Source organism: Camelina sativa, chromosome 18 (genome assembly GCF_030686135.1).
Source record: "Camelina sativa cultivar CO46 ecotype springtype chromosome 18, ASM3068613v1".
Classification (NCBI taxonomy): domain Eukaryota; kingdom Viridiplantae; phylum Streptophyta; class Magnoliopsida; order Brassicales; family Brassicaceae; genus Camelina; species Camelina sativa.
The window spans coordinates 2,379,327-2,404,973 of NC_141897.1; the positions used below are offsets into that span (position 1 = coordinate 2,379,327).

Here is a 25,647-nt window from a genome sequence, read left to right on the forward strand (position 1 = left end):
TTTGGAGATTTTTTTTTTTTGTTTGTGTTCATTCATATGCTACAGAACAAAACCGACCAGCTCTGTAAATTATAACTGAAAAAAATATGAATGCAAAAACCAGTTCAGAATACGCATAACGCATCTATGTTTACTCCTGTCTCTCAACACAATAGAGAGATTTGGGTTTCACAGAAACAGAGTAATAATAATGAACAGAAGAAATACATTAGGAAACAACAACAACAACTATGTTACAAATTTTACAAAAAAAACTCAGGTCATATATATATATATATATATATCAAGTTTTCTCTGTAATGTTGTTATTTACATTACCTGAATTCCACCAAAACGTCCTTTGATTCCCAATCTTATTATCACCATTATCATTATCAACATCTTTTCTCTCTGACTGAACTTCCTGTTGCTCTGTTGATCCCGGATTCTCTGTCAAGCATTGTTCCCAAAAGTCATCGTTAACCCCTGCTTTTGGAGCAGCAACAGCCACAGTAACGGTAACAGGCGGCTCTAAGTTCATATCAATCTTTGATGATTTAGGTCGTGTATCACCCATACTTAGACTCGACTCAGCCGCATCAAGATCCATACTTGATGACGACTGTACACCGCTCTTCTCGTATGATTCTGATACAAGATTCTCCCAAAACGTTAAAGAAGATTCCAAGTTCTCGACCTGCTCTACGTGTGACCTGCTCGAAGGAAGAGAACTCTCCGGTACTCTTCTTTTTCTTCTCTCGTGGTTTTCGAGGTTTAGAGAAAGTCCTGGTTTCCCCAAAACCTGTGATACATATGCAACTATTGATTTCTGATGTTGCTCCATTTGCTGTAACCGATCTTTCAGTGTCGTTACTTGCATCTCAAAGTCTTTACGTTCTTGCTCTTGGCTCTGTAACTCCACTAGAAGGCCTTCTTTCTCCCTTTTTAGTCTTTCGATCTGATCCTCCATGCTTCGTCTTTCTGATTCCGTTAACGGATTTTGCGTTTGTAAATTCACTAACGAGTGGCTATGAACTGGTTTTCGTCTATGAATGTTCTTCATTAGGTAAGGTCGACCTCTCACAAAGTCATCATTCGAGAACTCCCATTTCTCAGGATCAACTTTTCTAAAACCCTACGAAAAAACACAAACACAAAAGGGTTAAAAAATCAAAGCAATATCCCCATAGAGATGATTACAAAGAGAAGAACATTACATATGTATTAAGCTGACGGATGAAACTAGAGAAATTCTTGTGTTTGAAGAATCTGGGAAGAAGGTCTCTTGAAAACTCAGCTGGGTTCTTGACGATGAAGCTTTTGTTGTTTTCGCTCCAAGAAACGACCGAATCAGAAGAATCATCATCTACCATTTCGTATGTTTTAGTAAGAAAAGGTGGAAGTGAACTTGAACCTCCATGACTACTTTCATCCATCGCTTAACAAACCTCAAATACAAGAAGTTGAAACCAAAACCGCAAATCTTAATTCCCTTTGTTCCAATCTTTTGTCTGCTGGATCAGAAATCAGATAAACCATAGATTAAAATCATTGGAAAAAGCATACACTTTGAACTCAGCAACTCCATTTTAGGATTCAATGAATCATTAATAGATAGATACGAATCGATCTCTCAATAATTAGCAATCAAAACCAAAACTTTCCCTCACATGTCACAAGCTTCAAAGCTAGAAAGATTCCATCTTTGTATCAAAGTAAACAACAAAACCAGATCTTCAGATGAATCTACAAAGAACCTTTAAGCCAAAACCCCAAATCCAATATAGAAGGGTAACACGAGAGGATAAACAAAACCCTTTTTGCTTCTCCGACCAAAATGATTTGAAATCAATCAGAACATTTCTTTTCATCTCATGCTTTCTGATTCTGGAATTGGTCAAAACGTACCAGAGGATGATGACTGGAGAAGATTTGCTTGACTCGATCCCGATTGGGAGAAACAAATCTTCGAAGCCTATTGAATTGATTTGATTAAAGAAAGGAACAAACTTTCAGATAAAATATGAATTGAGAGAACGTAAAGCAAAAGAGAAATTTTCAAAAAGAAGATTGGTAATAAGGTTTTGATTTGGCTTCCTACAAAGGTTTGATGAAGCGCGTATGAGAATGGCAACAACAACAACAACAACAACTGTTGTGTAAAAAAGATGGGTTTGGTGGTTTATTATTATCAACTCTTCTTTTTCTTCTTTTTTTTATTTTTTGAATTTCCAAAATTAGATTATGATAACATTAAAATTTTGACCAAAAATAGTATATTCTTGGCATCAATTAAATACAGTATATGAAAGCATAACTTTTCCCAACCAAAATAATAATAATAATGTTGTTTCTCTTTTTGACTTATGAATTGTTTGATCAAATTAATACATTAAGAAATAGTATATACCAAGGGTGGACAGCTCAATCTATATAGTTAGAATTTGCATTGTAACTTCAGTTTAACCATATTCCACTAACCAACTCCAAAAAGTATTATCAACTAAAACAAGAGAAACACCCTCCTCTAGCTTTATCATGAATAAACTTATCTAATATTTTCCTAATCTTTTGCTCATCCAGGTTTTCTCCCTCCACAATTATTGTGTCTTCTTCTTCCTCATCAAAATCAACAAAAGCAACTCCTAACAAAAGAAAAAAAAAAACATTATTGAAAACTTGTAGAGTGCGTACTTGCAGTTTTTGGCAAAACAAATTGGTGAAATTTTGTAAAATTGCAATGAGTTTCCTATTACTCTACATACTATAAAATATTGCTGTATCCATATTACAAAATAAATTATGAGTTTATCCACTACCTTTTTTGATCATATACTAACAAAAAAATCATATATACTACTAAAGCAGAAGTACTCATACACCAATTTTTGGACCATAACTATTTTTTTGGAATTTTTAAATAAAAAGGTTAATGATCAATAATTATTCATACATTAGTATATCATTGAAATAAAATTCTCTAACCTTTCAAATTTAGTCGGATACGCACGGGTCATTTAATATTCGATTATCTCTTCAAATATATTTATAATGTATTAAATTAACCATAATCTTGCCTAAATCTTAATCGGTTAAAATATTTAATTAAGAAAGACATATACATCATAATTAAGTAAGGAAAATGTTTAAGTACATAATAAATTAAATCTAAATTTCTGATTCTTTATAAATCGTTTAGGAAAAAACAAAAAAAAAAACAAGAAAATGAAATTACAGTTAATATCTGTTCATATTTTTCATCACAGTTTTAGGAACAAAGAAATAAATCCAGTATAATTTTGAAAACAATTTAAAATAAAAATCAAATTACTTTAAAAGGTAAAATAGTTAAGTATTCATTATAGCCTTAATAATATAAATTTAATTAATATATAAGATATGTGGAAATAATAAAAATCAATTCAAAGTTATTTTAATGGATATATAAAATATATCAAAAATTGGAACTGTTATGTAGACATTTGTTTACCGAGGGTTCGAATCCTTCTCTTAACTTATTTGTAAATACTCTCTAAAACACAAGATATGCAAGAAATATCTTTACAAAAATCTTCTGTAACTAATATATTTTGTAATCATAAATAAAAATAATATATTTTTTTTATGAAAATAAACAATTTCATGGATAACATTTTTTTTAAAGAAATATTATAAAAATTCATTTTTAAAATGCAAAAGAGAAGCAAAGCAATTTGAATTTTTATTGGTATTTATAAATAGTAATTACCCTAAAATAAGTATTTAAAACTCTAAATTTCAATAATTACAATTGGTTGACTATATTGTATTACTATATATAATATATTCATGCAAAATTGATATTAATAAGTTGTATTTTAATTTATTTATTATTCACAAATCATCTATTGCAGAAGGAAATAAATTATATGTCGAAAATGTAAGAAAATCACAAAATTTAGTTATGTTCTTACCCAAAATTTTGAACGATAAAAATTGTCTAATAGATAATTATTTAAAAGAAAACAGTTATGCGACATAAAAAATTTACGGGTAGGGACGAGATTAAACATGACGGGAAAAGATAGGACAAAACGGGATGGGACGAGATGTCTTTGCTATTCTAAAATAATTACATGTTGGTTATATACGTGCAATAGTCCAAACTAAAACCAAATTAAAATATGACATTTGGATTAAATATGTTTTAATATTTACCATGTAAGTAAACCAATTATACTACTCAATACTATTTAAAATTTTGAAATAATAAAAAACACATAAACTAAAACATTTTATGCATTCTAAATATACATAATTAGCTACAACATGTGTCATGTTGTAGCATGGGGTATCACCTAGTTTATCATTAAAGTAACGAAATTTCTAAGTTTTTTTGTTTACCAAAATAAGTAAATAACTATTTTATTAAGCCTAAATTTATGATTTGTATTATAACTTGTGTATCTCTAACTAATAAATTGTTTTAACCATAAGAGTTGTGCTTGAGATTACCTTTACAACGAGCGATACGTCGTATTGCGTCATGACCAGTCTTTGCGTCACTAGATTGAAGTTTAAACCGAAGTACAACCATTTTCTTCAAAACAAATTTAAAACTTGTATGACGAAAACAAATTTTTCCAAAGCTTGTGAAGTTGGCGAGAGAGAGAGAGGGACCTCTATTTATATAGGATTACTATAAAAACAAAATTTGGATGTCTTAAATAGTCTCATAATAGTTTGACACACATTAAAATTATACAATTTTAGCTTTCAAGATATGTTGATTTATTTTATAAAGTCCAGATCTTAAAGATCTCAAAGAATATGCCCTAAAAGGCCAAAAATAAATAAATAAACTTAAAATATACTATATTTTTCTCAAATTACCAAAAATCTAATTTAAATATATGAGCCCAATAAAGGCCCAGATCTAACTTTTATCCATACTTTAAATGCAAAAACCTTCATTAAAAATCGTTTAATGCAAACAACAGACAAAAACACTAATCAACAAATTGAGGATGTCCACACTTGAGACAAAATCGAACAAACAAAGTTATTGTTCATTGTCTTCTAAATCAAATCCTCTCTTAACAATACAAAACAAAACTAAAATCAAAATCATTCATCTCTTCCAACAAACTCCTTCAAAGCAACTCTCATATCTTCAACCTTAACACAATAATCACCATTCAAAAACTCGCCAAGTTTCCCCAACTCAGCGTCTCCCAAATCATCCGAAAACGGTTTGATCGGGAATGCGTTCTCGGGCTGTAGCGCGTAAGAGTTCGGGTTATCGTCAACGATCACCACGCGCCTCATATCTCTCATCACAAACCCTAAATCTTTCACTAGCCTCCCGTCGATTTCGCTGCACGCGTCTCTGTAGAAGCTTCTAGAGATCACCCCACGCTCGGGATCGAGTTTATCGAGAACCAGCGACGCGTACTCTCTCAGCCCCGCCGTGAAAACGACGATCTGGTACTGTTCTCCGATCTTCTTCAAGAACTCGTCTACTCCTGGCCGTTTGATCACGTAAAACGTTAACATCTGACCGTCGATTTTAGGATTGATGACGAAATCGTACGGTACATCTGGTTTCTCCATGGACGAGTGGACGAGCGTCTCGTCTAGATCCAACACGATCGTCTTCTTAGTCTCGTCGAAGGTTTTGCCGGATCTTTCTTGAAACAGAGAGTACGGCGCCGGCGGAGAGTTTTGATGAAGATCGTCTACGTCTTTGCGTGGTTTGAGAATTTTGAATCCTTTGGCTCCGTGGCGAGAGAATAAACAGAGGAAGCTTCGGTGACATCTGTAGATAGATTTGTTGATGGTGGCGATGACGGTTGTTGCCGTTGGCGAAGGTGAACATCCTCCGATCTGAGATTTCCGGTGACGGCGAAGGTAGTTACGTTGGCTACGGTTGATTGATTTCGTCGCTTTCTTGAGTATGAGTTTCGTCGCCATTGAAGAAACAGAGAGAGAGAGAGAGAGAGAGAGAGAGAGAGAGAGAGAGAGAGAGAGAGATGATGATGAGAGATTTGGGGGAGAGTGATGATGTTTGTATTTAAATTAGGATCGGTGTAACGGTTATGTGGTTTTTTTAGGTTCGGGATCCGAAGCAAAGCTAGATTCGGAAGCAGTGTTTTTTAAGTTTGGACCAACACGGAGTTCACGTTGTATTATTACCGTTGGGATTTCTATATTAATCTTTCTTTCGAGATTTATGTCCCAAATTAAGCAAAATACTGTGTGTGTATATAGATTAGAACAGATTAGACAATATATCATTTATAGATCTCTTCTCTTGATTATTAGTTGTATGAATCATAAAATTATTCAAAGTCCCAACTTATGTAATTATGCAATTATGTATTTGTGTGATCTTGTAAACGGAACAAAACTAATAAACCAATTTAAGAGTCTCATTTTTAAGTCATAATCGAATTCAATGTGCCAAGTGTCAAGAGACTAATCCCTATCATTAGCATATCCACGTGTCGTCTACGAAACTCAATGTCAACAATTTTTTTGCCACAATACCACTAAAAACTCAATGACGTGTCCGTCTCAAATCAACCACGTCACAATTTCCTCATGCAATAATGACACCAACGCATTCACATCAAACCAATATAAAAACAAAAGAAGAAAGATTGATAAAATTTTGCATGATATAGAACAAATCAACCGTTGTTTAAGTAATTTGTGTGTTGGAAACAAAATGGCGTCGAGTGATGAGCGTCCTGGAGCGTATCCGGCACGTAACGGGGCAGAGAACCAACCTCCGGGAGATCCGGAGACGATGAAGACAGTGATGATTGATAAAGGAGCGGCGATGATGCAATCTTTGAAGCCTATCAAACAGATGAGTCTCCACTTGTGTGCTTTCGCTTGTTACGGTCACGATCCTAGCCGTCAGATCGAAGTCAATTTCTATGTTCATCGACTCAACCAAGACTTTCTTCAGTGTGCTGTTTACGATAGCAACTCCTCTAAAACTCATCTCATCGGTCTGTATCTTACTTATATCATATATGCATACCTTTTTCCACGTTTTATTATGACATTTATATATAAACGAAATAATTATTGAAGTATAATGCATGCGTAATTAATCACAAATATTTGAGAATCTATATATATATATCAACATTTGAAAAAATTTAGAAGTATTTTTTCAACGAATGGCCGAAACTAAATGTCTCTTGTTTAAATTGTAATTAAAATATCTCAGGGGTCGAGTATATTGTGTCGGAGAGGTTATTTGAGGCACTTTCACCGGAGGAGCAAAAGCTTTGGCACTCTCATGACTACGAGGTTAACTTGTACATTATAACCTTTAATTAGTTAATCAGTTTATTCTCTTTTGGACTATTACTTATACTTAACCGTTAGTTTACTTCTAGAGACATATATCTGACTAGACGTATATTGTTGTTATTGTAGATCCAGACCGGTCTACTAGTAACTCCGAGGGTCCCTGAGCTTGTAGCTAAGACGGAGCTTCAAAATATTGCCAAAACGTATGGGAAGTTTTGGTGCACTTGGCAGACCGATCGCGGTAATGACTAATAAATATTTGGAATTGTTTTTGGAACGAGTACAATCGAAAGAGTAAAGTTTTGAAGATTTATGAGTGTCGATTTTTTTGGTAAATTTTAGGGGATAAATTGCCACTAGGGGCACCATCACTGATGGTGTCACCACAAGACGTGAATATGGGGAAGATCAAGCCAGGGCTACTGAAGAAACGTGATGATGAATATGGAATTTCGACGGAATCTTTGAAGGCGTCTCGGGTTGATATCATGGGACCGGAGAGGAAAAACCCAATGGCTGATTACTGGGTTCATCACGGAAAAGGATTAGCCGTTGATATCGTCGAAACTGAGATGAAGAAGTTAGCTCCGTTCCCGTAATAAAGGTTGTGTGTACGTATCGAATAATATGACAATAATATGTTTGTATAATTGTATGTGTAATGTGGTCAGTTGTGTATAATATATATTTCACCAAAAGTTTAAGATATATTTCAGCACTTATTAAACATTAATTTTTCTGACAACCTTCACATTTGGATTTGGGTTCCCGGTTTTACTTGGCTTTTTGAAAATTCATATTTTAGGGGGAGATAAATGTATCAACTATTACCTATAACTATAAAACCAACCAAAGTTAAAAACAGAGCCAGAAAACTGCACTTGATTACATAGCAGAAAAAGAATAGACATAATTGTTTTTTCTTTGTATAAGGATGATTATTGAACAAAGTTGATGGCTCAGAGAAGACAAAGCTAAAAAGCTCTCTCAAGCTTTACCTATGAACTCAATGTCAAAGAGAAGAACCGAAGCTGGAGGAATAAGGCATGAGCCTGCACGAAAACAAGTTTAGGCTTCATTAGTTAGGTTTTTTAAAAGTATCTCAACAACTTAACCTGACATATAAATATTTATCGAGAAACGGTTTTAGCCGTTTGGCTTTTCCATTTACCTCCTTTGCAACCTGCGCCTCGATCACCATATGCTAGTTCGGGAGGAATTTTCAAAGTTCGTTTCCCACCTGAAAAAAAGAAACCGAATCCAAACTAGTTAGCAAGAAAATAATGAAAACATGACAATGTTTCTGTTTAAAAATCAACTTTGGATCAGTGATTCGGTTAATCATAATTGGACCATCCTCCCCCTACGTACGCTCTTTTAAACAGTATGTAGACTAATCTAGATACTTATAATAGGTGTAGGTGAGGTAATTAAGAACCAGCTGTTTTCAAAATACACGTCGATCCATATACTTGATAGTAATGTAGAATCAAAGCAAATTCCAAAAAAAAAATTAAATAATTGTGTTCCAACAACGCATATAATTTATCAAGAAAGCATGCATTTTTCATATATATTCAAAAGATTTTTTCCGGAGTTTCTCATGTATTAGCGGTCTAAGCGCCTAAGCCTAGTGTTAATCATTATCAGGTTACTTGTAAATAAAGTTTCATGTATGCAGTAACATATGCAATGTTCAATATAAATAGATTGAGCATACCTGTAAGCATAGGAGGAATTCCATCAGAGCCAAGGATTCCTTGATCCCAACCTTTAATCACCTGTATCATATTAAACCACAATATGTTTTCTGAAAGTTCACATTGTATGTAAAAGTGAGTTTCTGGAAAATTTAATATATTTTCCTTAATTACCTCACCAACACCAATTCGAAATGTTAGAGGCTTTCCTCGGTTATAGCTACTATCAAAGACTTTCCCATTCTCCAACTTCCCTACATAATGTGCCTGCAAGAAACACTCAAGAATCATCAAACATCATAATTTTATTTTAATTAAAGGTATAGTTGGTACTTGGTACTTAATTACCTTGATTAGTTGCCCTTTAACAGCTTCAGGACCATAACCAACAACTTTATCACAGAAAGCAAGACCAGAAGGAGACACAGAGAATTCACAAGAAGTTGTTTCGGCTAAGGCTGAAGAAACTGTATCAACAAAGCCAAGACAGAAACCAAAACCAACGATTGCTTCTCTTCTACCACATGAAGCTAGTTGGACAAGACTTAACTCAGGATCAGGAGAAACTTTTTGTTTGTTTCTCAAGTTGATAGCCTCTGCTCTGTTTAAGCTATTATTCACAAAAAATCTGCATTTTCTTTGCTGACTTGGAGGAGAACAAGTTCCAACTGAAAATCCCAAGGAGCTCATTATCTTCTCTATCCAGAAAAAAAAAAAGAAAAAAGAAAAGAACAATCTGAAAGAGATAATAAGAGCTTTGTGTTGGACAATCAGCAATCCTTGCTGGCAAACAAGGCAACCACACAAAATTGGGCTTCATTTTTAGTCACATTTTCAAGATCACAGGCCCAATATGAATATAATCTTGGTTTCATTTCATCTTATTATATACCTTTGATGATAAGAAATTAAGAATTGTGTTGTAGAGTTATCATTTTTATTTTTTAAATTTGTATTAAGAGGGGTATTAAATTTGTCTTTTAGAAGATTTGAAAATCACTTGTTATTCAATTGATGATTTTTAATAATCTTCTAAAATCCTATGTTATTCAACTTGGAATCTATGTAAAATTATTTAAAATATTTTACAATCTATTGTCATTCAATTATTGATTTACAAAACTTATTTAAAATCTACCGTTATTCAAAATATCACAAATTTTTTTAAAAATGTTCTTCTGAATGATTCTACAAGATTTTTGTTTGTTTTTTAGTTATAAAATATGAGTATCAAAATCATAGCTATAAGGTGGAATTGTTGAGGATTTTTTTTTTAAACCAATTATCACAACAAAACCAACAACTGATGCATCGTCTCTTTCTCTCTCTCAAAACCGTAATCGATCGAATCATCGTAACTTCTCCTCCTGCAATCGATCGAATCTAATGGTCAATAGTTCCTTGAAGAATCATCAAGGTACGTTTTCCTGATGCTCCGTACAATCCTCCGATTCGTTAGATTTGGGGATTTTAAATGTGGTTGGATCAGTTAGCTCAATGGTGGTTGGTGAGTTCGGTGTTAGATGAATGAAGAAGCTCTGTTTCTTCCTCTTCTACTTCTAATTTGCGCTTGAAGCAATCAAATTAGGGATAACTTTTTTTTTTTTTGAACAAAGATTGGGGTTTGGGGATAACAATGTTGTCTTCTACTTCTTTCTCCTTCGAGCAACCTCGAGTAATAACCTGTAAAGGTAAACAAAAAAAAGGTCTTTTGTTTTTGTCGTAGTTTATAAAAGATTATATTTTTTGATTGGGTAGTTCTTGTAGCAGCGGTGGCATGGTGTCCTGGTGAGTTGTAGTGAGTCCACCTCAACCTCTTGAGATCAGGATTAAGTGGTTTGTACATCTCTATGTCGTAGTGACCTCTCTCCTTGGGAGTCTCAGGTTTGTGTTTCTTTGCTAATAACATCTTTTCAATTTGGCTTAAGAGTCTCTGATGAAGTCTTCATTTTTTGGTACAGTCTCTTTTGCCACGAATTTTTGGTCATGAAGTTGCAGGGTAAGTTGCTTTTGTTCATAATATCATTTTTTTAAAAGATTATGTAAACATAGGAGCATTGGACATCTTTCTTTCCTACTTATTAAGCTGCATTGGACATCTTTGTTTCCTCCCATCTACGTTTCTGCATTTTAGTCAAACCCTACGAAGGTTCTGTTTGATTTTTTATTGTCCATCTACTGTTTTATTTTTATGTCAAAAGTAAAAGTTAACTGCTACGATATGTGATCTGACTTTTTTTTTTCTACGATCTCATAGGAAACTCAACGTTTACTTAGTGAACCTGGTAAGTTCATCAACTTGGAACCTCTCTCTGCCTTATTACTAGTTCATTATAAGTTCTATCTATTTTGGGTTTCACAGTCGATTTGAGCTGAGTCAGTTAATATTGGTAGCTGGAACCTTTCAGATTATACTTCTGTCTATAACCACATTTTAGTTTCGAATATGTAGAATTTGATGTGGTATTGAGTGTTGTATTGTCGTTCTGATTTGTTTCCTCCAGAATAAGATGCTGTCAAAGAAACTAACGTTGATCAAAGAAATGATGAAGAAGAAGAACAGCTTCATGGTACTCAAGAACAACAAAGAATGCTGGCTAATACATGGAGAGCAAATATAGCTGCAAGCATGTGGACTGATTATATGAATATGGGGTCATGATGCATTACTATGACTATGCTTTATTTTTAGATTGTTTCATTTCCTTTGTTGGGTAATTCTTTCTTTTCTCTTTTTTTGGTTCTTGTCTAGAAACGTAAAAGTCTTGTTTTCTTTTCTCTGTTTTGAAAACGACTTGCAACCTAGTGGTTCAGTGTCTTTTTTTGTTCAATGAAACGTAAAATTACGAGAGGTCAACTATTAGAGCAATCTGATAAAGGACAAGCTTCAAACAATGGGATAATTAACTAGTACATGCGGTCTAGTAGGAACAAGCGTTGCAACATACTCCTCCATGTTTTCAAGGTAATCTAAACTTGTGCGCAAACTAGTTTCAACGGTTCTCATAGTTTTCTCCTCCAAGTTGTATTCGCATAGTTTTATTTCACTATCACATGTCCTCACCTTTACAAGCAACAATCCTGCCTGGTTTACCACAGCTCCTAGCCACATAGTAGATTCACGAGTACGCAACGACCAGAAAAAATTTTCACCCACCAAGATTCCCTCAGGGTTCACACGGCTCAAGCCAAAAAAATTCCTCCATGGGAAATCAATCACGTGACCAACAAACCACCAATAGAAATAACGTACTTAGGGCAAATTCTGCGTTACGTAATAGTTATATTATGGTATAGAGTTTTTTTTTGGTGTTATAAAATATTTTTAATATCATTCAAAGTTTACTAAGATCTCATAAAATCTAATAGAATATCATATAATCAGATTTTATTTTCCTTTTTTTTAATAGAATAACTCTAAAACACAATCAAATCTCATAAAATCTTTCAGAATTCTAAAATTTTAAAATCCTACCAAATCCTAAGAATATCAAGTTTAATACCCCCTCTAAACTCTTTCTATGTCAAAACCAATTTACAAAATTTAAATCACTTATTTTTGATCAAGTTGTAGTCTTACCATTTATTGATTAAAGAATTATTGCTGTACTATTCATTTTGCAATTTTTGAAGGACATCAAAAATTGAAGGAAAATTTAATTTTAAAATAAAAATTTCAATAATTTTTTTTGACTTATCCAAGTATCCAACCAATCACCCGACAACATTTCCAATATTATCCAGTCACATTGGTTGTATCTTCTTCTTTAGTTTCACTTTCTTTTGTTTCAACTTCAAGATATACAGAGAAGACGAACACATTTGAAATGAACGAATCAAATTTATAACGGAGTTAAGAAAAAAAAAGAGAGAGATAAACAGTAACTCAAAATCATTACATAAACAGTTATGACATCAAACACAATAAAAAGTAACCAAGTTTGACATTACTTTTTCTTGAGTCCAAAACTATCAAAACGCTTACACAAGCAAAAGAACACGTCTTTCTCTCTCTTTAGAGAGTTGCTAGCTGCTGAATATCATAAGGATGAGCATCAGAAGCAGCTTCTCGCCTAAAAGATCGTGTTCCGATAACAATATTCGCAGCTTCACCGGGATGAAACGCATCCCAAAACACATACTCATTTCTATTCAGACATGGAGCTTGACCTGGAAGACAAGTAATTTGTCCATTGTTCCTCCCAACTCCACAACATCCTGCATTTGTCACTCTAAACCCTGCAAATTTAAAGCAACAAAATGAGTAAACTATCAAAAGAAAAATCTGTTTACTTAGATAACAACTTTGAAGGCAGAGCCAGTGTTACCGTAGCGAGCAGGGTTTGTAACAATGTCTTGGAAGATGCCATAGGCGTTGATGTAAGTGAATTTTGCGTCAGGTGTGTTCTGGTTAAAAGCGTCAACTATAGATATGAGTTTGTTGTTGAAGATTCTGTTTGCTGAGTTGATTCTTTCGTCACACGTTCTTCCATCTCTGCTGTTCTGAGCTAGCTCGTTCGGGCTGCAACCGATTGCCCCAACTCCTATCAACGCAAACTTCCTCGCTCCATTAGTATACAATATCTGCTCCATTACAATAAAGCACAATATTCAAAACCTTAATACTCACTCAAGGATCAAGAAACATAAGAACCTAAACAGAGGCAAAAGTACAAAAACATAGGGGTTAGGAGTGTACGAACCCTGAGTTGCTCGGTGTAGCGGGCAACGAGATCGTCTGCGTAGGACTCGGGCGAGAACTGGTTTCCGGTAGAGTAAAAGGTGGGCATGAAGTAGTTGTTGAGATAATCATTACTGCCTAAACCGATCGAGTAAATGCATTTGCTGAGGTAGTTCGAAGCTTCGTTTTGATCACCAAGTATGTTCACTACTTGTGACACAGTGTTCACGTGGTTAGCTACTTGCCCTGCAAATGTAATTCTACCTCCCTGAGGAACAACAATAACAAGAACAATCAAACTCTAAGAAGCTTTAGAACTAAATGAAACACACAAATCTTGTAAGGAAACTAACTACTATACGCCAGATCCAAATCTATGTAGAAGCTGATCCAAACCAAAACCAAAACATAAACCAAACCGAACACATCTAAATTTAATTAAATATGTCTCTCTAAATATACATGTGATAGAAATAGATGGTGAGACAACATTAATGGAAGAAGACTATATAATATTTTGAAGTTTGTTTTAATCTGAAATGAATACCAAATTGAACCGAAGCAAGATTTTGTCGACCGAACGGTGATTTTTTTTACAAATTCCATTATAATTTCGAAAAAGGAGCTGAAGCAAAATGCTCATCTTTAAGAGAAATAGTAAAAAAAAATTACCAATTGTCTACCGGTTTCTTCACGGATTCCGGCAGCAGCGGAAGCATAGTTAACTCCTCGGAGAATGTCTTGTCCCCTTGCGGCGGCGTACGGTGTAATGTAGTCGTCGAAGCCCAAGAGCTCAGCTTTATTTTTTCAAAAGAAACAGAACAAAATTAGTTTGAGAGGGGAAAAACAGAGGAAACAGAGCAAAAATGCAGTTAGTTAGAATTACCTATAACGTCGACAGTGGTTTTGCCGTTGCTAAACCGACCGGTAGGACCGAAAGCAAAGTCAATACCATAAGGGAAGTAATTCGCTCTAGCTAATGACTGAAGCTGATTGTTGTTGCCATTGTCAACCAAAGAGTCACCAAATATGAAGTAACATGGTGCAATTGGTTCACTCTTAGCAATATTCATCATGGTCATAGCAACCATCATCATCATCAAACAACACATTCTCGCCATCTCTCTCTCTTTTAGAGCAATACTGTAAAAGTGAGAGAAGAAAGAGAGATTGTTTTGTGAATGTGAAGAAAGGAAAAAAATGGGGTTATATAATATAGTTTTGAAGAATATGGAGAGAATGAGAAAATGTTATTTTTATATAAAGTTTTTTAACGGTTGAAGAAACATTAAATGTTCACGCGGCAATGATGTTTACATGTTAAATGTACAAAGTAAATGAATGTGTGTTTTTATATGTGAAATTATTTATAGGACTTATTGAGTTTTTTTTGTGTGTGGGTGGATCTAAACGATTCAGAGACATAACGAGAGAGATGGTGGAGAGTTATTATTACGTCTGTCACTGTTTGTTGTTTAATTTCTTTTACTTCTACTACGGATCATTCAACTTGTATTGTATTGCGACGGTTCGATTTTAATGTCTTGCTTTGGGAATCGTGCTGTTGACTTTGATTACTCTAAGGGTATGAATGGTGACTGCGGTCAGGGCGGCCAAATCCGTCAGCGGTTTAGTCCGCCCCAAAAATAGGGCGGACAGCACACCACTGCAGACCAAGTCTATTTGTATGTAAAAGTGGTCCGCAGTTGGTCCGCAGCGGTCTTGTTTCTGTTTTATTTAGATCGCACCACTGCGAACTGCATTTGATGAATGGTAAATAAAAAGTGGTCCAGTCTGCAGACAGATTTGTCCGCCCTGACCGCTGCAACCATTCACACCCTAAATGTATCAAAGCTCGATAAAGTTACTAAAACTTGTCTCGAGAAGGAAACTGAAGATTAACTACTGCTCTGATTACTGCATTTTGAAGATTAACTACTGCTCTGATTACTGCATTTTGTAGAATTGCTAAATGAAATAATTACATTATTATGTGATTGTGTAACTTTGATAACCTCCTTATCAACAATCATGACAGTTTTACAGCTTAGCTAAAGATTACTATTCTGAAATAATACCACACTCTTGATTTTTTTTTTTTTTTAATAAGATCACAAGCTATTAAGTTGTAGGGGTTATACAATCATTTAAGACTCCTAACCAAACTTTCATGAACTCTTTTTTAAATTCAAATTTGTGGTATTTTTTTGGTTGAAAATGTATGGTTTTCTTAGTGGTCCCATTTTTAAATCCAAAGTTAGTGTTATTTTCTTGTTTGAAGATCATATTTATTGATAATGCTATTCCATTATTTCAATATCTCATCAATTTCACAGGTTACCCATTTAGCAAAATTCCCAATCTGGATAGTAAAAAAATCTTCATTTCTTCAAACTTTAATTATAAAATAGGTATTACGTTCAAATCTCTATATTATGATCACTTGATAAGTTCTCTTTGAACTAATTTACTCACAGCTGCACTTGTTTGGGTTATTTTAGCACAATGCATGTGAAAAAAGCAAAATGACTAGTCCTTAGAAATGAAATTAACATAGTGTTGTAACACACATGAAAACATGATTTGAAGGCTCCACACTTGCATGACATGTTCCTCTCATTCTAGGAAATCTCAAATCTAACGGCTGATATCACTTTCCCTTGGTCGAATCAACGGTGAAGAATGATGTTATTGGATTTGCCATGTGTTAGGACGGACGTAAACATTAAATGAAAGACAGAGAGTGAGTTCCCTGTATGATGATCATCATCATGACATGACATGGTGAACTAAATTTGAGTAGTTGAAAGTATTCAATTTTTCAGTTGCTCTGTTTTGTATATATGTTCCTTAAAAGCAAAATCTACTTTGGGACCCCATAGTAATTACTCAAACCAAGATTCAAACTTTCTTATCCAAGCCCTCGCCAAATGGAATTTTAATAAGATGAGGAAAGAAAAGAGAAATCCTTACTATGAAAAAAATTGATAGACATTCATAAATAGATTTAAACATGTTCAAACAAAATATATATTCTGAATACAAAACTGTTTTTTCAGATCTATTCTACCATTCAACAACCACATGGTTGTTGCATTTATGAACTCTACTCAACAATAGAGGCAAACTTCAAGCAATGAGAACCATGAAACAGAAGAATTTAAGTTGCTTTATCAATACAATATTCACTATGAATAGAAGATTTAACCAATCACAGAAATGTTGGATATTATGTCGGTAGACTTGTGTTTTTCAAAGATTCATAGACTAGAAAACTCGAGGTTCCATGTGGTATTACATTAATCTAACTCTAAGCCCACTTTTCTATTATCAAAATGTCCTGAGATCTTGAATTTCTAGTCTATATATTCCTTAAACTTATCTAGCCAAAATATGTAACGAACAAAACGGTTCTCGCAGATTTTTCCTAGAGGATTTGGCTAATGCATAATATTGTACAACGTCACATCCGATGTAGAACAAAATGGAAAGAAGAAACGTACGTGAAAGCACTCCTGCTTTGTAGCTATAATTCATCTGAGGAACTGCTTTGAGAAGAAAAGAACTGCAGAGCCATGTCTTTAGCTATTTGAAGCAAACTCTTGACGTCGTTGCCACCCACTTCGAGACAGTCTTGTAATAACTCTCCATCTACTACTTCAGCTTGTATCATCTCCCACAACTCCCTCAATGCACCCTAACAATCATAAAGCGAGAACACACAACAATGTCCATAAGTTTTCAGCCTATAGAATAACAGTAAAACTCTATCAAATGACTCTAGAAAAAGACTAACTTCAATAGCAAACATGTCCTCTAGGAGAGATCAAAGCAAAGCAAGGAACAACTTATCAGTGATGGAGCCAACACAAACAAAAAAGATGAAGTCTCTCAACTATGATATTGTATATGTTACGAGAATTAAAAGTGAGCTTGAGACCTAATAAAACAGACAACTGTCAAGCTCACTTACTCAACACATACATACAAAACTCCGCATACAGAACAAGTAGTCAAGTAGTATATCATCACTAGAAACGAATAATAAGCCACAGTACACATTTTTACTGTAAACGGACAAAGTATCATTCTTTCCTCTACTTCAAGCAGATGTTGGTGTAACAACTCTCTGTTACGAGAATCAAAGTGAACTCGGGACCTAATAGAAGAGACACCTCTCAAGCTCAACAACTCATCACATAAATACAGAACAACTCGATGACTCAAAGTATCACTCTTTCTCTACTTCAACCAGATTTTGTTGTTTTGTCTACTGTAAGGATCTAAAGATCAATACTTAAAGGGTTTTTAAGAATCCATACCGATTTACCAAAGATTCTGAGAAGACGATTAAGTAATTTTTTCGAAACACGAAGAGCTTTGCCATAGCTCCGAGCAACAGCGCTCGCTTTACCAGCATTAGATTCGGCTCTATTAAACTCCGTAACCATACCCATAAGCTCATTGAGATCACCAATCGCATCGTACATCTCACTGTAGTCAATCCCACCTTTTCTCCAAGCGTAGTTCCACATGTAATCCCACCCAACAGACCAAGCTCTGCTCAAACACCCTAACCCTAATCCGCGATCGATCTCTTCAGCCATGGCTCGTACGCGAGACGAACCCAATATGTCTCCGTGTGAAGCGCGTAGGTTAGCCACGCGGAGGAGGAGGGATCGTGAGGTTGAGATTAGGGTTTTGTATTGTGTGAATGAGAACGGGAAAGTGAAGGCATTTACGAAAATTGATGATGGAGATGAGACTGTGAGGATGAGGAATAGTACGGAGAAGAGCTTAATCGTCGCCGGAGGAGATATTATTCCGGCCATTGATTCCGGTGATGTTGTTTGACTTTTAGTCAACGTCTCGTCGAGAGAGGAAAAAGGTTTCTAAGTAAATGAAAACGATGGCGGTGTAGCCATGCTGCTGACGTGGATCTCGTCCCAGTTTAGATTGACTTCTCCGGTTCAATTTTAATGACGATCGGTTCGTTTTTAATAATGTCATTTGTTTTTAATATGGTTACATGCACAAATTGTATTTATGTAAACATTATTATATACTAGATTAGGCGCACCACAATGTGCGAGTTTAAAAATTGTTGAAGAAAATAAATCATAAACCTTTAAAAAAATTTGAAAATATATAAAATTTTTTATTTCTTAAAGTAAATATATAAATAATTTAAGTTAGAAAATATTTGTATTTATCTTCATACATTTATTTATATTTATATATTTTTAATATATTATAACAATTGTTACAATAATCTAAAACTAAATTATATCCCACTAAAACTTTTGTCAAATACTCATTATTACAAATATTATTACCATCAAATTTCAAAAACATTTCACAACTTATTTACAAAATATTTTATATGCAACAAATTCATCAAAGCAACATTTAACAAGTAACCACGTATAATTTTACTATATCTTTTACCATTAAAAATATGTTCTTACACCTAACATTATTTTATTGTTAAAGTATGCTCTTTATCACCACCTATAAAATGTCTTCTAAACAAATTAAACAAAATTTATGTTGCTTTACTCTCATTTTGGCATAATTCTAGTTCTTACAATTACTAAAAAAAATTTGTGATATAATTTATTTAACCATGAAGTTTTTTTTTATTCCAAAAATATTTTGGATGAACAATTGGTGAAAATTATCTACTCAATTACAATGATTTTATGACTAATCCAATAAAAGTTGAGAAATTAAAAAAAAATATAATATAATAAATTAAAAATTAGAGTCACGATGATATATATAAGTCTTAGATAATTCATATATACAAAATAGAAACTTTATATACAATTCAAAACATGACATATGTCATAATCACGTTAAGGATCAACGACATATTTACTCTTTAGAAATATACAATTATACTTAAACAACTTAAAGCTACGACATCGTCTCAAATATTCTCGAATCATAAATTCTAAATTTATTTTTATCCGAATCAAAAATTCTCATATATTTCTCTATATACCTGGTTAAAATGGTTTTGGGAACCTAATTCGATAGAAAATCACATAAATCCGGTTTGAAACCAATTTTAAAATGGTATAATGTTCAAACTTCCTAAATTTGAAACCGCTTCTCAATTACTCGATCAAGCAGCTCTTGTTTCAATACCGGAATCATCAACATTATTCAGAAAAGACAACTCTAAATTTTGACCAAAAACATCTTATATATCATGGTTTTTATGGTTTTTAACCATGATATTAGGAGTCTTTTATAGTCTTTTGATTTGTTTTCTATGATGTTTTTGAGTCTTTGCAGGTTTTCTAGGACTTTGGCACAAAATGAGCAAAGTGGAGCAATTTGGATCATTTTGGAGCATAAATCTCGAAGAATCAATTTGGACTCGGATCAAAACAAGGGCATCGATCGACACCACTTAGGAGCATCGGTCGACACCCTCTTCAGCCGATGAAGAATCACAAATTTGGAAGTTTTACAAAGTTGCCCGAAGTTTTCCATATTTGCAACACAAGTCCCTGACGTGTTTTAGGACATATATATATATATATAGTGTCTTTGGGTTTTAGAATACCCTGAAGTTTTATTTTCTGCAACCCTGTGAGATTTTGAGAGCTTTTGGGAGAGAGATCTGAACTACTTTGATAGAATAATTCCTAAACTCCTTCCTTACTCTTTTAATCTCAATTGCTTATTATTCAGAATTATGTTTTGTTCTTCATTGAATATGTCTGAGTAGTTTGCTTGTTAGGTTCAGGGTTTTTCACGGAGATTTTATGAATTATTAGATCTGTTTATTTAGGATTCTTTATCGTTCTAGATCTTCATCATAGGTTGATCTTAATGCTAGATATTTGATTAGTCATCTGGATTTAGATCTTAGGACTATTGATTGATATGAGAATATAATTGATTTTCCTAACAAAAACCTTTTGATGAGCAAAATTACTTTCTGCAAAGAGATTTGATTTAGTGATTTTGTGAACAATCTAAACTTGTTTTTAAAGCTGATTTTTAACCTAGAATTTTACAAAGAGATTTGGATTTTCTAGTTTCAAATTTAGATAATATTTGCAGTGAGAACTGATTTATTTTACAGAAGAGTTTAGAGTTCTAGATCTGATTTTAATTGCTTGAATCCTATTTAATTATTGATTTAATATTTTGTAATTTCCTGAGAAATTCCCTGGACCTAGCTTTTTGATCTTCTGAATTTACAACAGTTTTATTTAATATTTTGAATTGCTTTTCTTTATTTAAATCAACTTGTTTAGTGTAATCATAAAACTCTATAATTTATTGTGTAATCTAGAGTCCTTGTGGAATTCGACCCCTAAGTATTACAGTGACCTCTTAATTTGAGAGAGTAGCTCTAGGGTAAATTTGAGCATATCAACATCAACCACCGACTTATCTTCCAAACTTATAATGCTACTAACTATAGAATCACTTTTGAAACCTCCATCAGTGTCTCCATCCTCGATTAAATTAGCGGGCTTATATACTTTGATTTCATTTATTGCATCTGATAGCTTCCATTGAAAAACCCCCACGCAATAGATCGACAAAATTATATAAGAAAAAAATATCAAATATCAAAGCTTTCGATAGAAACATGTAATGTTATGTAGATATAATGTTATTTTCTTAATTAGCTGTCCTATTATGTTTCAAAAATAATAATTCTTTTGATATAACTTATGTTATTCTTTTTAAATTTGTTATTCACTATTTATTTATTAATAAGCTAATAATATACATGCTTAGTGAATTAATTTTTTGTTTATACATGTCAAAATATTATTGAGAAAACACGTATAATATAAGTAATGTACAATGAAAAATAGATTAGTTTCGTTAATTTTCTTTTTTGATTTAGATTTTTTTTTAGATATAAACATGTTATTTTCTTAATTATCTGTTTTAAAAAATAATATTTTTTGACACGTGTCAACATCTCATCAGTCATCTTGACATGTGTCATGATTATGTTAATGACTAATTTAAAACCCTATTTTATATAGTAAGATTTTTAATATAATAAAAAGATTAGTTCAAACTTCAATTGAAGCTTTTTTCTCAAGACTGCCAATCGGTTTTTCATGATTTTCATTTTCTTCGTTTTCTCCGCATGTGCCTTCACAAATCTTGTTGCAACACTCATTGTTCGAAATTGGCTAACCATAGAGACATAAAGTTTATTTATTTAGTTTTTGTGCAAACAATGACAGAAAATTTAATGTGTTAGGTTATATAGTAGAATTATATGACCAAATATGGATGATACATAGTATATTTATTTTACCATGTAGTTGTTGAGAATCTTTTGTAACAGTGAAACTTTGATATGGATGGCACATAGTATATTTATCTTTGTTGTTTTTTTTAGAATATAATAATATTACAATTATCTTATGCTTTCTTAAGTTTCTTTTATCCAGCTTTAAAACTGTGATTTCTGATCGTTAAAATTGACACATGTCATGATTTGATAAGTTACCAACTTTGATATTTAATCGTTAAAATTAGTCACGATCTGGTGAGTTACTAACTTTGAGAACCAAGGTTTATACAATAAAATTGTTAAAATAGCACCCGTGCTCTACAGGCTTGATATTCTTAAATGTATATTTTCAAAAAACTATATATGTAACATATATTGTTATAAGTTCATATTGTTATTTTTATTATATATGTCATGAAAATATATTTTTATATGTCGATTTGGTATAACTGATTATTACCTTTGTCAATTTGATGAATATATCTAGATTTTTAAAATTTATTCTGTATATTTTTTACTTTGTTAAATTTGTTAATATTATAGAAAATGTAAGAGATTTGTTTACATGATTATGTATAAGGAAATGATTTGTTTATAATGATTTGTTAAAATGTGCATATATTTGTAAGAAAATGATGTATATATATTTATAATAGGCTGTAAATGATTAATGAGCCTATACATGGCACTTCTGAATCTTTTGCTTTTTTTTCTTATGTTTAAGCTAATTATTAATAGGCTGTAAATGATTAATGAGCCACAGAAATATCTCGACTTCTCAAAGCAAACCGACGGTATCTCACAGTTATGTCTTCTCCACTTTCTCGCCTGTCTGTCTTCCCCATTCCTCTCCTCTTATCCGTTCAATTACCGCTAGAACCCCTAATTAATCTCACATTCATTTTATGGTGTTTTCTTGACCAACAATAGAGATCTTAAATCATTATTTCGTTTGTAAAAGATTATGTTAACGTCGTTAGAAATCGTAACAATGATATGTGGGAAATTGGAAAATCGTGATATTTCATGTATTTTTTATCATCTATAAAATAGTTTAAGTATTTTTCTGGTAACGAAAAAAGTTCGTGTTTTTTTGGCAAATATCAAATAAATCATGTATTTTTTTGGCATTTTTCGCTTTTTCTGTTTCATCCTTTTAATTAAAAAATATGAGAAACACACTCTTCTATTTTTGATTATTATCATCTAATTAAAAAATATATAAGTTATTTTCATATTTAATTTGTTTGTGACATGTGACATATTTTCATGTAATCTTCTTTTAAATTTATTTTGTTGTCTCTTTTTAATATTTTCTTACCTAATTAGTTTTATATATTTTATATTATATAATATTTTATAATTTCAGTTACTCTCACCTTACTGGTCCATTTAGTGTTTATTTTCTTAAACATAAAATATTTATTTTTAATTAAACCTAATATACAACATATATAATAATATACATTAATTCATACATTAAATATACACTTTAGTACTAAATTGTAACATAAATTACATAAATTATGAGTTGACTATTTGTTTTCTCCATTCACTTTCAGTTAAGTATCCTAGCAATTATAATTATAACTTCTCTAATTTCATTTCTTATCATACAAATAATCATTCTCACATCCTCCTCCATCATATTTCAAATCCTAATTTTTTTTTCGATGTTCTTGCATTGGTTATAAACTCAATGAATATTCTATTTTTATATTATAATATTTTCTAATTTCAGTTACTCTCTACTTAATGGTCTATTTGGTATTATTTTTTTTAAACATATAATATTTATTTTTAATTAAACCTAAAATACAACATATTTAATCATATAAATTAATTCAACTTTAAATATAAACTTTAGTACTAAATTGTAACTAAAATTACATAAACTATGAATTGAGTATTTGTTTTCTCCATTCACTTTCAGTTAAATACCCTGGCAATTATAATTATAACTCCTCTAATTTAATTTTTGAGAAATGTAACTTTCATCACTTTTTATCCTTTAAATAATCATTCTTACATCCTCCTCCATCATATCTCAAGTCCTAATTTTTTTTTTGTTTTTAATGTTCTTATATTGGTTGAAAACTCAATGAAGATAATATTGTAAGAGTTTAATAATATATTTTACATTTTTCTCCATTTTATTTCTTCTTGCTTTTATGTACTTCTTTCTTTACTTTAGATGTTAAATTACTTCTTACATATTCATATATATTTATTTGAATCTTAAAAATATGTAATGTTCTAACTTCTAAGGAAATAAAATTTTGTAATATAATTATGAAATATCAAATCAATTTTTCTTAACTCTCTCTTACCTCTTACAAGGTCTATCTTAACATTTTTGGAGTACATTTTTGTGCCATCCTCTCTTATCTTTGTATCCAAACAAGTCTCAACTAAATTCTTTATAATCCTTACAACCAAACACAATCATTTCCTTATTTGATAATATTAATTTCATAAAAATAATCTACCTAATTTAAATCAATATGTTATATTAAAACATAATTATCCTTGCACTTTTTTAAATCTTATATTTTATTATGTTAATTACTATTTAATACATAAAGTTAATAAAATTTTAAATTTTTTCAGCATATGATGTGATTTGAATTTTTATAAACGGATATATATATTTTAAATTGTCTTAGGATATTTATAACCAAACAAGTATATCCACATATAGAACTCGAAATACATTTTTAAATTACAATAGGATGCCATCACTTTTTGGCTTTTTGCCAACTTCGGGTCAGATTTTTAACTAAAATTATAACCGATTCAATTATCCGGATCCTCCTTAAGATTACCGAATATTTTGGGCCGGTTTTTAATCCATATCGTACTTATTTACATCCAATTAATGCCAAGTAGTGTTCATTATATCTTAGGAAAGATCTAATTTCCATGCCGAATTTTTAGGGCTGAGTTTGACAAAAAGAATTGATAACACAAATTCTGTAATCACATCCCTATAATATAGCAACTAATTCAAGATGAATACATCTTAGGAAATATCTAATTTGCGTTTAATAAACGATTACATAATTGGTAAGTTCTTATTAGCTTTAAATGTACACTATTAATCCAATAATAACAATTGAGGATCAAAATAAGAATATGTCATATCATTCATTCCTAAATCATAACTAACCAAATCATAAAATGTATATTCTCAACTTGCGAATCAAGAGTTTATACAAAACCTATCTACAACCATTAACAATATATATATATATATATATATATATATATTCACCATCGACTACAAGCACCACTAAACTATTACAGTATGTCAGTATCATATCAACAAAATAATAAACCCGTGGTGTACCACATGGTAAAACCTAGTTGTAATACATTTTTTAAGAATACTCATCATTTTATTTAGTGTCTGATTAAACATATTATTACATAAAGATCATTAAGCTATATTTATTTAATTCAAATATGTACTTCAAAGGATTTCTCTATATATAAAATAAAATAATATTCTATTTTCTGTCTAGGTTTTACTACAAAGATGAAATAACTATAACTAAATCTAGCAATATAAATTAAAATGAGGGAAATATAAAAAAGAGACTTACAAGTAAAATTAATCTTTGAGAATTGTACTTTAAAGTTTTGCTTGCACTTCCTAAAGACATTTAGATTTAGTTTTTTTTTTGCTTTTA

At 32.0% G+C, this 25,647-nt stretch overlaps 6 protein-coding genes and 2 long non-coding RNA genes across 13 annotated transcripts; 2 read left to right on the plus strand and 6 right to left on the minus strand.

Annotated features, from left to right (window-relative positions):
- Positions 1-67: 67 nt before the first annotated feature.
- LOC104760336 (heat stress transcription factor A-4c-like) lies at positions 68-2,158 on the minus strand. 2 transcript variants are annotated; one of them, XM_010483236.2, is made up of 3 exons: positions 1,888-2,158; positions 1,197-1,490; positions 68-1,114 (listed from the first exon to the last, which is right to left on the minus strand). In XM_010483236.2, exons 2-3 carry the CDS (start codon positions 1,413-1,415, stop codon positions 284-286), a joined length of 1,050 nt encoding a protein of 349 aa, XP_010481538.2. In that variant the 5' UTR covers positions 1,416-1,490; positions 1,888-2,158; the 3' UTR covers positions 68-283. The 2 variants fall into 2 exon arrangements, with proteins under 2 accessions (XP_010481538.2, XP_010481539.2); XM_010483237.2 differs by having other exon boundaries at positions 1,650-2,140.
- Positions 2,159-2,312: 154 nt separating this feature from the next.
- On the minus strand, positions 2,313-4,656 carry LOC147921397 (uncharacterized). Its single transcript, XR_015589480.1, has 2 exons — positions 4,474-4,656; positions 2,313-2,624 (listed from the first exon to the last, which is right to left on the minus strand). It is a non-coding gene; the product is annotated as an uncharacterized LOC147921397 (long non-coding RNA).
- Positions 4,657-4,911: 255 nt separating this feature from the next.
- Positions 4,912-6,182, minus strand: LOC104760337 (uncharacterized). The gene has a single exon (XM_010483240.3). It carries the CDS (start codon positions 5,929-5,931, stop codon positions 5,086-5,088), a length of 846 nt encoding a protein of 281 aa, XP_010481542.1. The 5' UTR covers positions 5,932-6,182; the 3' UTR covers positions 4,912-5,085.
- Positions 6,183-6,602: 420 nt separating this feature from the next.
- LOC104760338 (oil body-associated protein 2A) lies at positions 6,603-7,995 on the plus strand. Its single transcript, XM_010483241.3, has 4 exons — positions 6,603-6,977; positions 7,202-7,284; positions 7,414-7,528; positions 7,630-7,995. Exons 1-4 carry the CDS (start codon positions 6,689-6,691, stop codon positions 7,884-7,886), a joined length of 744 nt encoding a protein of 247 aa, XP_010481543.2. The 5' UTR covers positions 6,603-6,688; the 3' UTR covers positions 7,887-7,995.
- Positions 7,996-8,151: 156 nt separating this feature from the next.
- LOC104760339 (peptidyl-prolyl cis-trans isomerase FKBP13, chloroplastic) lies at positions 8,152-9,750 on the minus strand. The gene is made up of 5 exons (XM_010483242.3): positions 9,336-9,750; positions 9,162-9,254; positions 9,008-9,068; positions 8,459-8,527; positions 8,152-8,339 (listed from the first exon to the last, which is right to left on the minus strand). Exons 1-5 carry the CDS (start codon positions 9,675-9,677, stop codon positions 8,275-8,277), a joined length of 630 nt encoding a protein of 209 aa, XP_010481544.1. The 5' UTR covers positions 9,678-9,750; the 3' UTR covers positions 8,152-8,274.
- Positions 9,751-9,904: 154 nt separating this feature from the next.
- Positions 9,905-11,844, plus strand: LOC104760340 (uncharacterized). 5 transcript variants are annotated; one of them, XR_015589482.1, is made up of 6 exons: positions 9,905-10,404; positions 10,604-10,678; positions 10,755-10,871; positions 10,949-10,986; positions 11,245-11,272; positions 11,492-11,844. It is a non-coding gene; the product is annotated as an uncharacterized LOC104760340 (long non-coding RNA). The 5 variants fall into 5 exon arrangements; XR_015589481.1 differs by having other exon boundaries at positions 10,758-10,871; XR_015589483.1 differs by lacking the exon at positions 10,604-10,678 and having other exon boundaries at positions 10,193-10,404; positions 10,746-10,871.
- A 964-nt stretch (positions 11,845-12,808) lies between these two features.
- On the minus strand, positions 12,809-15,138 carry LOC104760341 (GDSL esterase/lipase At5g45670). Its single transcript, XM_010483243.3, has 5 exons — positions 14,555-15,138; positions 14,341-14,465; positions 13,691-13,936; positions 13,316-13,571; positions 12,809-13,226 (listed from the first exon to the last, which is right to left on the minus strand). Exons 1-5 carry the CDS (start codon positions 14,787-14,789, stop codon positions 13,003-13,005), a joined length of 1,086 nt encoding a protein of 361 aa, XP_010481545.1. The 5' UTR covers positions 14,790-15,138; the 3' UTR covers positions 12,809-13,002.
- A 1,505-nt stretch (positions 15,139-16,643) lies between these two features.
- LOC104760342 (uncharacterized) lies at positions 16,644-18,732 on the minus strand. The gene is made up of 2 exons (XM_010483244.3): positions 17,991-18,732; positions 16,644-17,365 (listed from the first exon to the last, which is right to left on the minus strand). Exons 1-2 carry the CDS (start codon positions 18,498-18,500, stop codon positions 17,195-17,197), a joined length of 681 nt encoding a protein of 226 aa, XP_010481546.2. The 5' UTR covers positions 18,501-18,732; the 3' UTR covers positions 16,644-17,194.
- Positions 18,733-25,647: the final 6,915 nt, after the last annotated feature.

What these genes read in the sequence shown, in the direction of transcription:
- LOC104760339 (XM_010483242.3), bottom strand. Translation starts at nt 9,677, where the DNA reads ATGAGCTCCTTGGGATTTTCAGTTGGAACTTGTTCTCCTCCAAGTCAG. An exon ending in TTCGAATTGGTGTTGGTGAG is followed by an intron (nt 9,069 to 9,161) that starts GTAATTAAGGAA and finishes AATATGATACAG; the next exon opens with GTGATTAAAGGTTGGGATCA. An exon ending in AATTCCTCCTATGCTTACAG is followed by an intron (nt 8,528 to 9,007) that starts GTATGCTCAATC and finishes TCTTTTTTTCAG; the next exon opens with GTGGGAAACGAACTTTGAAA.
- LOC104760341 (XM_010483243.3), bottom strand. Translation starts at nt 14,789, where the DNA reads ATGGCGAGAATGTGTTGTTTGATGATGATGATGGTTGCTATGACCATG. An exon ending in AACCACTGTCGACGTTATAG is followed by an intron (nt 14,466 to 14,554) that starts GTAATTCTAACT and finishes GAAAAAATAAAG; the next exon opens with CTGAGCTCTTGGGCTTCGAC. An exon ending in TACAAACCCTGCTCGCTACG is followed by an intron (nt 13,227 to 13,315) that starts GTAACACTGGCT and finishes TTAAATTTGCAG; the next exon opens with GGTTTAGAGTGACAAATGCA.
- LOC104760336 (XM_010483236.2), bottom strand. Translation starts at nt 1,415, where the DNA reads ATGGATGAAAGTAGTCATGGAGGTTCAAGTTCACTTCCACCTTTTCTT. An exon ending in TCCGTCAGCTTAATACATAT is followed by an intron (nt 1,115 to 1,196) that starts GTAATGTTCTTC and finishes GTTTTTTCGTAG; the next exon opens with GGTTTTAGAAAAGTTGATCC.
- LOC104760342 (XM_010483244.3), bottom strand. Translation starts at nt 18,500, where the DNA reads ATGGCCGGAATAATATCTCCTCCGGCGACGATTAAGCTCTTCTCCGTA. An exon ending in TCAGAATCTTTGGTAAATCG is followed by an intron (nt 17,366 to 17,990) that starts GTATGGATTCTT and finishes TATGATTGTTAG; the next exon opens with GGTGCATTGAGGGAGTTGTG.
- LOC104760337 (XM_010483240.3), bottom strand. Translation starts at nt 5,931, where the DNA reads ATGGCGACGAAACTCATACTCAAGAAAGCGACGAAATCAATCAACCGT.
- LOC104760338 (XM_010483241.3), top strand. Translation starts at nt 6,689, where the DNA reads ATGGCGTCGAGTGATGAGCGTCCTGGAGCGTATCCGGCACGTAACGGG. An exon ending in CTCTAAAACTCATCTCATCG is followed by an intron (nt 6,978 to 7,201) that starts GTCTGTATCTTA and finishes AAAATATCTCAG; the next exon opens with GGGTCGAGTATATTGTGTCG. An exon ending in GGCACTCTCATGACTACGAG is followed by an intron (nt 7,285 to 7,413) that starts GTTAACTTGTAC and finishes TTGTTATTGTAG; the next exon opens with ATCCAGACCGGTCTACTAGT.